At 39.8% G+C, this 13,567-nt stretch overlaps 1 protein-coding gene across 1 annotated transcript; it reads right to left on the bottom strand.

Moving 5' to 3' along the window:
- Positions 1-2,309: 2,309 nt before the first annotated feature.
- On the bottom strand, positions 2,310-12,870 carry BET1 (Bet1 golgi vesicular membrane trafficking protein). The gene is made up of 4 exons (XM_053927134.1): positions 12,716-12,870; positions 8,232-8,347; positions 5,418-5,474; positions 2,310-3,499 (listed from the first exon to the last, which is right to left on the bottom strand). The coding sequence occupies exons 1-4, from the start codon at positions 12,732-12,734 to the stop codon at positions 3,344-3,346; spliced, it is 348 nt and encodes a 115-aa protein (XP_053783109.1). The 5' UTR covers positions 12,735-12,870; the 3' UTR covers positions 2,310-3,343.
- Positions 12,871-13,567: the final 697 nt, after the last annotated feature.

The raw sequence follows: 13,567 nt of genomic DNA, 5'->3' as shown, positions 1-13,567 counted from the left end.
AATTATAGTAAATTAAATTTAAATAGTAAAATGCTGTTGTTTTATGAAGCTTATCATTTACATTTTGAAGAATAAATTAAAATGTGAAAAGTTTGAAGAGAACTCTGACCAACTACCCTGAAGGCAGTACCGTGGAGTACCAGGAGCCCAATCTAAGTTCTTTGCAAGTTAATACTTAATTATCACAGTAACCCTCCTGTTGTGTACTGTTGCTGTGTAAAGTTGTTATTCCTCTTTTACAAATAGAATAGCTAAGTGGGGAGGTCATCAGCCCCCAGTCTTAATGTGAGTAGTGGAGCCAGATCTATGCTGAGGCGGTGTGAGTTCCTGGCTTTGTCTCAGCTGCAGCGCTGGTTTGCTTCCCAGTCAGTATTTAGTCAGTCACTCCATCAGTGTGGCCTGATGAGGTTATTTACTGACTAAATGAACCCAAATTATCAAGAACTTTCTCCTCTACAAGGAAGCAAATTCAATACCTACAATTTGAAATTTAAGAGCATCGAAAAATTAGGAAAACTAATTTATTTTATAGGACGAGGAGCTTTCTATGGGTGCAGGTGCCTGGGTTTTCTGCTGAAATTCAAATGACTAAAATGTTGCATATTTGTTTTAGATTTAACAACTATTCTTGCTCAAGTAGTATCCAAGAATTAATTTGCAAGCTAGTTTAAATTCTGGCAATAAGTATAATTCTCCCTGTCCTCCTTGTAGAGACCTATGCCTGGTATCTGAAAGGGGTGGTGCAGATAAGTTATACTTTTTATTATTTGCAAATGTGTTGGCTCACTTCCAAGGACCCACTCTTAGTGAAATGGACTACTCTGCACAAAATTTTGGGCATTTGGGATTTTTATAGATTTTTATAAATTGCTGTCTGAATCTGCTTTACCATTGAAAATGTAGGAGTTATAACATGTCCCTGCCATCCCAACATCTGCAAGTCTTGTTGTCTGAATAAAAACTATAATATGAATATTTTGCCTGTTTATTATATTGAACCTCCCAGATACACACTGAAATAATTTCCTTTTCAGAGTTAGCAATGAGCTTGTAAAGGATGACAAGGAATTAGAACTTTTCCATATTGAATGTTTCCCCCAAGTTTTATTTCTGGGAGTAGTTTTTCCTAGGAGGTCCCCAAACAGGAGGAAAAGTGCTGGCAGATGGGTCCCTGGTGGGCAAGGACAGGTCCCTTCAGGAGTTGCCTGTCAGCAACCTCAGGAAAGGCAGTGACAAGAAGGGGTGGTGTGAAATACTGGTTAGGGACCTGCTTTTAGGCAGTTCTTAAAAAGAATTCTAAAATAAGAAATGTTGGACAAGGCAGTGATGAGAAGCACATTTCCATTACCCCAGACCACTTATCAATCACCTCCTTGCGGATCATAGCCAACATCTAAATAGTGTTTTAATATTTTACAAAGCACTTTCATGTAATAGCCAATCTTTCATCTTGAAATCCATCCTTGTCTTGCCCTCACTGATTTTCCTAGGGCTTTGATCTTGTCTATTTCTTATTGATTCCCTTCTGTTTCCATCTTCCAGTCATTTTTCTTTGGCCTTTTGTTCTTTTCTTTTTGCAACTTTAATTATTGCAATGATTTCTGAGTCTTCCCTGAGCTCTGGATGTCACATAATTGGCACAGAGTACATAATTAAATAATTCCTGCAAAAAAGAATCAATCTCTAATTGTCAGAAATTTCCACTTAGAGATCACATTACCACCTCAAAGCCTGAAACCAACTTATTGTCTTACTCTTAAAATAACTCCCTTTTCTGATGTGTCTGTAATGGTAGGGAGAACTAACATTTACTGAGCGACTATCATGTGTAAGGCACTTTCCAATATATTATATATCTCTTACGACAATCCTGTGAAATAGGTGACTTAATGAAAAAACAGTGAGCAAGTGAGGGAATGGAGATTTGAACCCAGGCCATGTAACTCATGCCTCAGTCGGCGCTAAGTCACTTAGCCCCTCTCAGTTCGAGTGTGTTAACCTGTCAAGCGGAGGCCTACAGGACGGCAAATCCAGTCGGAAAACATAGGATCTGAACTGGTAGATAGGATGAGCAAAAAGTATTGCAAACTCAGAAAAATCAATGATAATAGATTTATAACTAGAAAAATATTTAAAAATTAAATCTTTTTGAAACTGCAGTCATTTATCTCATTTGTTTGAAGTTTGGAAATAATACAAATATGTTAGCTTCTCCTTATTTTGTTTGGAATCTGAGTTTTCAGGACCATTTCTCGGGTTCTAAGCAAAAATATCAGAGACTGGAATAAAGAAGCAACACAGGTGATTAATTCATTTCATTAAAAATTTATTTTGGGGGCTCATAAATGAGTAAATTCCAAAATAGTAGCGATACAGAGTATTTAAGGACATTTTACTCTTTCTTTCTACTTAACATTCCACCTTTGTCTTGCTTTCTGTAAACAAATACACTGGGTTAAAGCAACAATACTCTTAACCCCAAATTCAATGCTGAGCACTTTCCATGATCTATTTTGAGCACATAATAAAGCAGAGGCAATTAATTATTCTCGAACATGTTATGTTCATTCAGAGCTTGGCAATTACGCTGGCTTCACATTATTCTGTCACAAATGATAACCAAACGGCCTATACTTAGGCCTGTACTCAAACCATATACTCTTTTAAGCCAAGTCAGCGGTGTGCATAAAGTTAACCTAACAACTATACCATTAGACATTTGTTTGACACCGTACTAGAAATGTGCCAAAGTAACAAGCTTTATTAAAGAACGAGGTTCTTGGGGGAAGAGGAGTCACACCGTCAAAAATTATTAGAAAAGATTATAGGTAAAAAGGAACCCGCTTACAATTCAACCCAATAAAAAAGGCAAGGGGAGTACATCATTAGGGTCGATGTCATTCAGGAATACACATTTATCGTTCCCCCACAAACTCGCCCACCCCCTCCAGGGCTCAGCCTCAGGCTCTCCAGGCATGCTATTATTCTCCCACTGAGTCTCTCTACATGGAAAATAAACCTACAGGTATGGTAGCAACAGAACGCTGTACTGCTATTTCATCTGACAGTAAACAAAAAAACAACTGTTAGGGCCAGACTGACTTTTGGCCATTTCAATACCCCTGAAAATAGGAGCAAAAATGAGTCATTAACAAACAATATTCAAAGAGCACTGTATTATCTAATGTGATTTATAAAACGAGTAAAATTTAGTCATCTTCAATGGAAAAAGCCATAGTATTTCAAAGTTAGGAATGTTTTGATGATGATTTTTTTTTTTTTACCAAAGTAGTACTCCAATCCACTTAAGTTGGAACAAATCCCAAACTCACACTTACTTGCATCACCTTTGTTTAATAATCCAATAAATGACAAAAAAGACAAACAATGAAAACAGCATCATATAGCACAGCAGCTTTGTTTGGCTCCCTCTGGATAAAATCTTCAGTTTTTCCATAGTTTTACCTAGAAATCCAGTTGTAGAATCAAACTGTGAATCCTATGAAAACAAAACAAATTATAATATTTAGATGCTAATATTCTACACATGCACGTTTAAGTAATTGGATATATTGTTATTAGAATACATTTTTCATGACATTTTTAGTGTCTAATCAACTCAGGAGCCTTTTTATAACTTGGATAATCAGCTTGATTACTCCATGCAAAACTGAGTAATTCTCTCAATGAATAAAAAGCTCTTTCATTAACCCATAAACATTTCTTTCAGCCCCAGAGTAATTCAAAAGTCCCAAACTATTTAGGTCTTATTCCAATTATGTGGATTAAAAATACATTAACAATAAAGTAGTTTGTCTATTATCATACAGGTTTTTCCACACTTTTGGGGGGGAGGGTGATCAAATCATTTTATTGAGGGCCTTTGGGGGACGGTCGAAGGGCTGGGAGGACAATGAGATCTGATACCCCCCACCTGGCCAGGATCTCCCCAGCTCAAGCTGCCGGGAAAGTGGTCTGTAACCACGTTTTTGTTGGGCATGCTCTCCAAGGTCAAATGGTTGTACTTCATCCAAAATTTCATATGGTTGTTTAGCAGTTAAATGTACCTTCACTTAAGATCCTTTAATTTAAACAGCTGACTTTGAAGTAGAGTCTATTAAAAGTTAAGAGAATATCATGTAGAAGTGGTAAAACTTAGTACAACTACAAACATGGATGGGAAAACTACCATGTTAAAACATAGCTGTTAATGTCCTGATGACGAGGACTAGGCATGGAGTGGAACTACTGCACTTTCCCGGGAAACGCAATGTCCTGAGATGCAAAGGCCCGGCATAATCGTAGGTCTTTGTACCGCTCAGGTTCCAGGGAGCTCAAGCATCTTATATACCTGTAATTCCTCAGTGGGGTTATGTATCAGAATCACTTGTGATGCTTTTTAGAACACATATACCTAGGTCCCTCCCCCTGAAACTCTAAATCAGGACAGAGTGAGAACCAGGCGTTGGTATCTTCAGACAGCCCCCTGACGGGGCTCTAACATTAGCACAACCTTCACAGGAACACGGCTGTCAGTGCCCGGCTCAGCTCTGAATAAGGCAATTTTAAAAGCATGTGGAGAAACTGGGGAAAGCCTGGAGAAGTTTGGTGTCCAAAGTAAACACTAAAGAATGGAAAGAGGCTTGCAGGAGAAAAGGTATACATTGCTGAGACTGTTTAGACTATAGAGATAAAAGGCTGTGGGATGTTACTAGTTCAAATCCTATCGATTTGTTCAGAAGTGATCCTTAGGATATCAAGCAAAAGAAAAGTAAACAAGCAAGCAAAATATAACCACAGACAATGAAATTAAGAATTGTCTGACAGTAACCAGAGGGGAGGTGGGAGGAGATAATAGGGGGGAGGACGGGGGGAAGGGTTCTCAGGAACAACTATAAAGGACACATGGACAAAACCAAGGAGGGTGTGGAAGCAGGGGAGGGGGGCGGGGATGGCTGGGGTGAGGGGGAGTGGTGAGGGCTAAATGCAGACAACTGTACTTGAGCAATAAAATATTAAAAAAAAAAAAGCAGCTTATATTAAGTGCAAGACCTTTGGTTGACTGGAGGTAAAGTGCTTTTTGATTACTTAGTGGCCTATATCCACTCTGAACACTCAAAGTAGTCATTTGTTCTGAGTCTTCAGCAGTGTTTCTAAATACAGCACTAAAGCTACATTGGTTCCACTGTAGCTTCTCCATCCTACTCATTTGTGATATGCAAGAAGAAACTTGTAAAAATACAGCAAAAAAAACCTCTGTACTTATTCCAAACCACAATTAAATATAAATGGATTGAAATCTAGGATTTATAATCTCTAGATATATTTTGAAATGGATAAAAGTTAAAACGATATTATTCCTGAGTAACAGACTGAGAACATTAGATCGAATTTCTTACAGTTAAAATCCCACTTACCATTTCAGCTAAGAATTTATTTTGACTTTTAACTTCATGGCCTATTTCAATGGAAAGCTATAAAGAAGAAAGCATATATATTACTACTGATATAAAGGTATTTAAGTGGTATAAAACAAATATAATGCCATTTTAAACGTACATATTTTCTCAAATAAAACTGTATTCTAGAAATAAAAATATATACTCTTATTCTGATACATTTTGACTGAAATTAATAGAAAATATATTTAGTTGTTCTACTCCTTCCTCATCAAGAATATTGCTTCCCTACTCTTCATTTGGATTTCATCTTAATATTCAACTCCATCTTTTAATTTTGGTACATACTTCTCTCTGATTCTCCTATCTTTGCATGCTTTTATCTTTGTTTTTAAAAGTATTTTATTTATTTTTAGGGAATGGGGAAGGGAGGGAGAACAAGAGGGAAACATCTATCCCTCTGGTACTCGTTCCAGCCAGGGACCACACCCATAACCCAGGCACTTGTCCCAACCAGGAATTGAACCATGACCTTTCATTCTGCAGGAAGATGCCCAACCAACTGAGCCACACAGGTCAGGGCATATCTTTCTTCATATTATTCATATAACAGCATTTAGCTGTATATTTCCTTCTTGATGTTTTTAAAGATTTATACAAGTACCTATGTTATCAAGTTCAGATATAAGTATTTAATATTCTCCTACTGAAATGTGATATTACTTTGACTATATGCCTAGAGTGATTATTGCTTTAGATTCTAAAGGTATTTTTCTTTAAAATTAATAAATTGAAAAAAAATTTACAAGTTAGTGTTATCAACATTCAAAAGTTATGCATAGATGAGGATGAGCCTGAAGACATCTGCAATTATGTTTGCTATTCAAAACAAAACCTATTAAATACCTTATATGACAAATTCATCAAAGCCTTCACTTCTAAGATACTTGAATAAATACAATCGCAATTACTAGAAACCTTGGCAAACCACCACAGGTATCGTTCTCAGCTTATTTGGTGTGAAAAGTGTATGGGGATGTTACTGACACGAAACCACACCAGAACGCTCCGGGTCAGAGTATGAGACACTGCAGCCATGACACGCCCGACTGCCCAAGTCACCCACTTTCTACACTCCTGCCACGGAAGGAAATTTCCAAGGGAAGAAACCTTTCTTTTAACAGGGAGCCTAAATTATCGACATTAGAGGTTTTTTAAAAATCATTTCATTCTTAATTCCACTAAATGTTGTATTTTTGGAATTATTAACATTAGACAATATTGCTTAGTTCATAGATCAACTCCTTTTGATCTAGTATGACTCTGAAAACAATACTCATTGCAGAATGTAAGTCTTCAGGCTGAATACAATTCTATTTTCCAAGACTAGTGAAATACCAATTAGGCTCTGGGAATATGAATTCTACTAAATGCTCTGTAAGTGTGTATCATTTTTATTGTAATGCAGAATCAATCACACACACTGCTAAAACCATTTTTCCCTTTATTTAATACATTTAATTCAATACAACTGATAATTATACTGAGAACTATATAGAATATAAAAATAAATACAACAGAAAACCCTACTTTCTGGTAAATTTCTTTTACATACAAACAATTCCAATGTAGATCAGTATGCAATAAGTGCTATGGAAATGGTCTTATATGTGTAAGAAAAAGTTACTTTTGATGTGGTAATCAGGTAAAGCTTGGAGGATGTAAGGGGTGCAATGAAGCGAAGCCTTGCCGAGGGGCAAGACTCTGCCCTTGTGAGGGGGGGAGAACACCCAGGGCAAAGGGGTGGCGCAATCAAAGATATAGGAACGGGCAAGTGACAGCGAGCACCGGGCAGAGCCAGCACAGGGCAGAGCGAGCACAGGGCAGAGCCAGCACTCTAATTGGGCAGAAAGCACACACACACTCAGCAAGTGCAGGAGACGAGGTCTGACAAGCTGTGGACAATCTTTAAATGACCTATTCGATCAAACTACAGAGCGTGAACTTTATTTCTTACGTTACGGGAGGACCGTGAAGTCTTCTGAGAGTGTAGGATGCAATTTAAAAAATACTCTTGTCCTGGCCGGGTGGCTCAGTTGATTAAAGCGTCATCCAGCACACCAAAACACTGCGGGTTTGATTCCCAGTCAGGGCACATACCTAGGTTGCAGGTTTGATCCCTGGTTGGGCCATGTACAGGAGGCAACCAATCGATGTTTCTCTCTCCCTCTTTCAAATCAATAAGCATATCCATGGGTGAGGATTAAAAAAAAAAATCCTCTAAGAAGATGACTGTGGTGATCTATGGAGCTCAGACCAGAATGTGTGAAAAAATAGGAACAGAGAGGTTAAGAGGATTTCCAAGCAGAAAACCAGGGGATAGTATTAGAAATGGAAAGGCAGAAACAGAAACAGTAGAAAGAAAGAAAGAAAAGTAAGATTTGGTGACTGATGAGAGGTAAAAGAAACATGAAAGACTAAGATTTGCAGCTTAGGAGACAAGAGGAAGGGTCAGGAGAAGGGCTGCTTGGGAGTGGAAGACGGACAGCTCAGAGACATCACTAAGACAACACACAGTATTTTAGATTTAACCATCAAAAAAGAGCTGAAGTTTATCAAAGATAAACAAACGTACCATATGTTTTGTTTGGCCACATTTTCACAACTTCTACTCAAATCATGTCTAAATTTCAAGTGTACCTAACTGAACTACACTATTGGGTACATGAATTCCTTAGTATGATGCCAATAAAAATATGTAGTTCCTAAGTATATAATATATATGCATATAAATACACAAATTTACAAGTACTTAATATGTCATATACTTACAGATTTTATAGCAGTTACTTTGTGTCTCAGACTTTCAGTGAGTCTGTCATTTTCTTCTTCACAGGCACTATATCCACTATTAGCATAGCCATAGTTGCCAGGAGGTACTCCTTCACCTGCCACGATCAGCCACAAGTACAGTTGCAGCCAAAAAAAAAAAAAAAAAAAGCCACGTTTGAAACCTTGATAGGAAAGAACAGAAAAAGACCCCTGGAGGGCGTTGCAGACCATGTGTGTCTATAATATTCATATTTCAGGGGAATTAAAAAAAGTAATAAACCAAAGAGCAGAACAATTCCTCCAATGCCCTCTCTTAAGCAAGGAGTATTCAATTCATTTGAGTACTCATTTACTGATTGCTACCTGATTGCCCACCACACACTAAAATAAGCACTGATGCGTAAGGATATTCAGGACATATTTACTGCTCCACAGAAGTACACGTTTTGAAGATCGGACAGTAGTGCCACTGACACCCCACTGAAGAAGCCTGGCTATGAAGAGAAAGGGAGGGAGCTCACAACAGAGGGAGGGTCCTCTACTGGCATCTTTTTCTCTTACATAGAAGAGAGCTGGAATAATTTATGAATATAGAGTGTCATTCATTCTTCAACAAATATTTAAGAAACTGTGTGTCAGATCCATTGTTCTTTCTAGGTGCTACTTTTTGGAGCTCATCTTCTAAGGAACAGCATTGAGAACGCAGGAATGTGGTCCCTGCCGCTGTCTAATATAGTACTTGGTATTCATCAGGCAATCAAACAGGTGGAGTGAGCCTTGCGCAGTGAATACTTAGATAAATGTGTTGGGGGAATGAGAGAGGAAAGTATAGTTTAGGGTATTATTTAACCACATTAAAAAAATAATTGATACCAAAAGAAAAGGCTGTCTCTGAAGATTGGAGAAAACAATAAAGAGAATGGAGGAAAATGACTGCACAGGTTCCTAGGGGGACAAAACAATCCCGGCTGAAGCAATATGCAGTATGGGTTTTGACCCCCTCAGGTGTATGCGAGAGCTCACCAGCCTGAGTTAGCCCATGAGAAGCAGGATGGTTGGACTGCTCAAGGGTTGGACGTGTACAGTGTTGGGCTGCAAATGCACAGAACCCCCAGAGGTTGAGATTGCTTACCAAAAGGGTGGTGGAAGATACGGATTATGGGGTCTAGACTGGACAGGGCTTCAAGGAGTTTCAATAGAGGTCTGAGATTATGGGGAAAGGGCTGATCTAGAAACCAGAGGTCTGGTAAACTCAAAGGGTAGGTGGGGCGGCAGTGAGGGTAACAGATGGAAGGACAGGAAGTTGCTCTCAACACCGGTAGTTGAAGGATGGTTGAGGTGTGAATAGAAAGCTCTTTCAAGGCACAGCCAGAGCTCATTTTCTCTAAAAAGCAAAACTCCCTCTTTTGATTTCTTACAGCTCTGGCTGTATCTAACACTAACACCACACTCTAGGCTGTACTCTAAGGGCAGAAACTAAATGTTTCACTCATGGCTGTATGTCCCCCACAAATGTCTGCACACTCATGCATATGCGTACATGCACATGCAGTAAGTTCTAAATGAATTAATGAGGAGAATCTCAATTCATTGTTACTCGACTTTGAATGTGCTTGCCTTTGTCAAGAATGGAATTATAAGCTTCTCTGAGGGCAGACACAGCACCTCACAATTCTGTGTCCCCTACCTAATGAGAACTTCATATGCAGCAGACACACAACCTCCACCACCACAAAAAAGAAGAAAGAAAGAAAGAAAAAAAAAAGGAAAAGAAAACCATACTCACAGACAACAAAATGTTAAAGTATGTTCCAGAGGAGAAAGAGTTGCATTCCCCGTAATTTCTCTCAACTGCTGACACACTACCCATAAAGGTCTCTGAAGTGTTATTATGAAAGTGAAGAACTTGTGACTAAGCATGGTATTTTCCCCCACTCAATTAAAATAATCAATTGAAAAATGTATTCTCATTCCATCAATTAATGATGCTCTGTACACACTCTAATAAGAATCAAAATCCTTAAAGGAAAGAGTTATGTCTTCTTTTATCGCTAAGGTTCTGAAGGTACATTTGCCCAGTAAGTAAGTACTGACTGGTTGAATTTAATCCCTTGACAACTTCACCAAGAAATTTATTTCTAAATTAATAGCTATTTGCTTTATTTCCTTTGTTTTGCTTTTACCTACCTTAATTTTAATTTTAAAGTACTATATGGTTCCATTTACTAAAAGCAAAATTCTCTTTTATCACCCAGCAATCTTTCAATGCACATTCCTTCCGTTAGAGTTTTAGACTTCCCTCACTATCACCCACCCCCAATAAAAAACAAAAAAATCAAATGAAATTCTAGGAGCTGCTATTCCCAACTTAGCTCCTTTTTTTTTTTTTTTTGTCTGAATCACTGCTATGAAAGTTGTAGGCAAGCTAGTGAGTGCCAAAGTCACCATCCTCGGTCTCTGCCCATTAGATACACGCTGCTTCTTTTGGGTAGTTTCTATCAACAGCCGAGCCACATCATTTAGAGATTCACGTGAAGTGTGACACCCACATGAAGATTCACTACTTATCCCAAGTTTAAAATTCCAGGTCAGTACATACTGATACTTAAAAGAAAAACAAAACAAAAACAAGCAGCCCGCTTCACATCACACCAGTGTAAATGACAGCAGTGGACACCTAGGTCATCACCCTTCCTCTCAACTGCAGGGGAGCTTAAAAGAAAAAGGCTCTATCCAGAGATTCTAATTTAATCAGTCTGAGCTTGTGGGGCGGGGGGTCCAGGCTGCAATGCCTTAAAAGCTCTCCAGGTAATTCCAATGTACAATGAGGGCTGGGAGTCACCACTTGTCAAGTCCTTTTCCTGCAATTTATCATGATAAGCTGCTGAACAAGATACTCAAAGGGTCCAAGGAGCCTATGGGTAAAATCCAAACTCCTTGGCCTGGCACTCAAAGATCTCCACAACCTGGTAGTTGCGGTTCCCTGTCTCCTACTTCAATCAAACTGACTTGATCATAATACCTTCAACACATCATTCGTAATTCTACTCCTACAACTTCTAGGGGAGGGGGAAGGCAGTTCATCCTTCCAGCTGGAACTTAACACTCCCACCCTCTAACTTCAAGTTCTAGTTCAAGTTCCTCTGTCTCCACAAAGTACACAGCACTCCATCTCTGAAATCCCTAAACATTCACTATCTGTAGAACTTATCCGGCATTTGGAGGTATGACTACCACCTTGTACTATAACTCACCTTTGAACATGTTCCTACTCCCCAACTAGATTGTAAGCTTTGGGGAGCACAAACAGGCCCACAAACCACTGTATACCTAGAGCTTACTCTAAGTACACAATAAATGTTTTTCGTCATTAGTAATGATACAAAGGAAAAACATTTAGGTATATAAAACTACACTTGCTCAAAATTAGTTATTTTTTCTCTACGATTTACCTAGTCAACTTTCTTACTGTGATCTGAGGATTCATAAAAACTGTAGTTTTCAAAAGCTGTTTCTTATACTACAATTTATTAATCAATGTACAATTCTAGAGTTGCTGGCAACTTTCACTAACTTTAAATACGCTTGAGACTTTTGAAAAAGATGTTTTTTTCTTTTTCCCTCTTATCATAACAACTGAAAAAAGTAACATCTTTTTCTAAATATTTCATACAATTTTCCCAGGTATACTGTGTGCTGATTTAGAAGGGTTCTATTCTTTTCATTCTTCTTTTAAAATTACCTCCTAATAGAGAACTTCAGAATCAGAAAATGCTGTTTTAATAGCTGTGCATTATAATGGCCCCACTACAAGTCCTTGTGCCTGCTTCCTAAGACAAAAGGTGGAGAACAAATGCTAAGTCGCTAAGCATTACATTCTACCACCTTAACAGTGGAACAAGGCTCAGATAAGAGGTGTTATGGGTAAAACGGCCTCTGACCCTGATGTTACATATCACGGACTTTAATATTAGTGACACGTATATTTACCTTTGTAACTCATTGTGACCATATTATTATTATTATTATTATTATTATTATTATTATTATTATTATTATTATTATCATTAGTGTGCTTCGCATGCAACACTCTTCAACTTTCACTTCTGAAGAAACTAACATCCAGGGCCGGCAGAGAAGACGAAACCCAAGCCGGGCTTCGGGGAGTAAGCAGCTTCCATACTTACGCTCGGTCAGACAATTAACACTAAAGACTTGACTGCTGAGTTGGCACCTGCAATACTCCACCCCCAAGTCCTCCACTACTCTCTCTAAACCTACCATCCAAACTTGGGACTGCACCAAACTTAAGGAAACCCCTAGGATCTGGGACAAACGCAGTGTTTCCACTTGGCACCGCCTCCAAAGAGCCCTCCATACATCCTGCTTTCTGGCTCAGATTCCAGGGGCAGAGACCCCGCGTCCCGGCGCCCAGCCCCGCCAGTTCAGGGCCCCCGAACTTCGAACCTGAGCCTTCTCCTTACCCAGGCCTGCACGCCTCATCCTGCAAGAAGAGGGAGGGGAAAGGCGGGCTGAGGGGTAGGTAGGAAGAAGCCAGGGGTCACGCGGACCACGACTTCAGGACTAGGGCCCGGCGAAGCAACTTCTCCTAAAGCGCCACGACATCAGTGGAGTCTAAACAACGCGCGGACTGATGGCGTCACCCAGGCGCTCATTGGCCCCTGCGAGGCTGGCTGAATGGCATTCTGGGCAATGTAGTTCCACCGGACGCCGGGAGTGGGGCAGGGGCGTGGTGTGAGCGCGGCTCTGGGCTTCCGGAAGAGGGACTGACCTCCCGCGCCTCCGACTCCGGGTCTTCGCGGCTGGGCCCGCGCCCCCGCTGGGGTTTGCTCTCCGCGTGTCAGTCCCGGAGTTCATCCTTTCCAGGCCCTGAGAGGATGGTTGGCCTTTCTAGATTCCGCCTCTCACTTCTTCTCACCTCCAAAGTCAGTTCAGGGCAAGTGGGAGAAAACTTGTTCCCGGTTTCTGATCACTCACCGCAAGAATCCGAGACCGCAGGGGCCGAGAACGACCCCTGAGCGGTTTGTGCCCGGCACCCGGCGCAGTTCCCGGTTCCTGGACTGCGTGTATTTCTAGGGAGAGCCGCGGCATTACTTGTTAAGAGGCCCGAAGGACTTCCTAAACTCCTTTGCCCTTTTTAACTTACACAGACGATACTGAAATACTCCTTCTTACACATGGTTATGATCCAATTTATTAAGATTTTAAAAGCTTGTTGGCCGGTCGGGGTGCTAGTGAAATCAAAGCTGGTCCTAGAATTTCATTTTATCTCACAGGATTATCATGAGGAGTAATGCAATAGCGTTTTTTGTTTT

Source organism: Desmodus rotundus, chromosome 6 (genome assembly GCF_022682495.2).
Source record: "Desmodus rotundus isolate HL8 chromosome 6, HLdesRot8A.1, whole genome shotgun sequence".
Classification (NCBI taxonomy): Eukaryota; Metazoa; Chordata; class Mammalia; order Chiroptera; family Phyllostomidae; genus Desmodus; species Desmodus rotundus.
Note: the sequence above shows the minus strand (reverse complement) of the source record. Positions and strands in the feature narration are given on the sequence as shown.

Excerpts from the sequence above, each read along its gene's own strand:
- BET1 (XM_053927134.1), bottom strand. Across the intron at positions 5,475-8,231 it reads AAGTAACTGCTATAAAATCT|CTTTCCATTGAAATAGGCCA; the intron begins GTAAGTATATGA and ends TCTTCTTTATAG. Across the intron at positions 3,500-5,417 it reads ATAAATTCTTAGCTGAAATG|GATTCACAGTTTGATTCTAC; the intron begins GTAAGTGGGATT and ends TTGTTTTCATAG.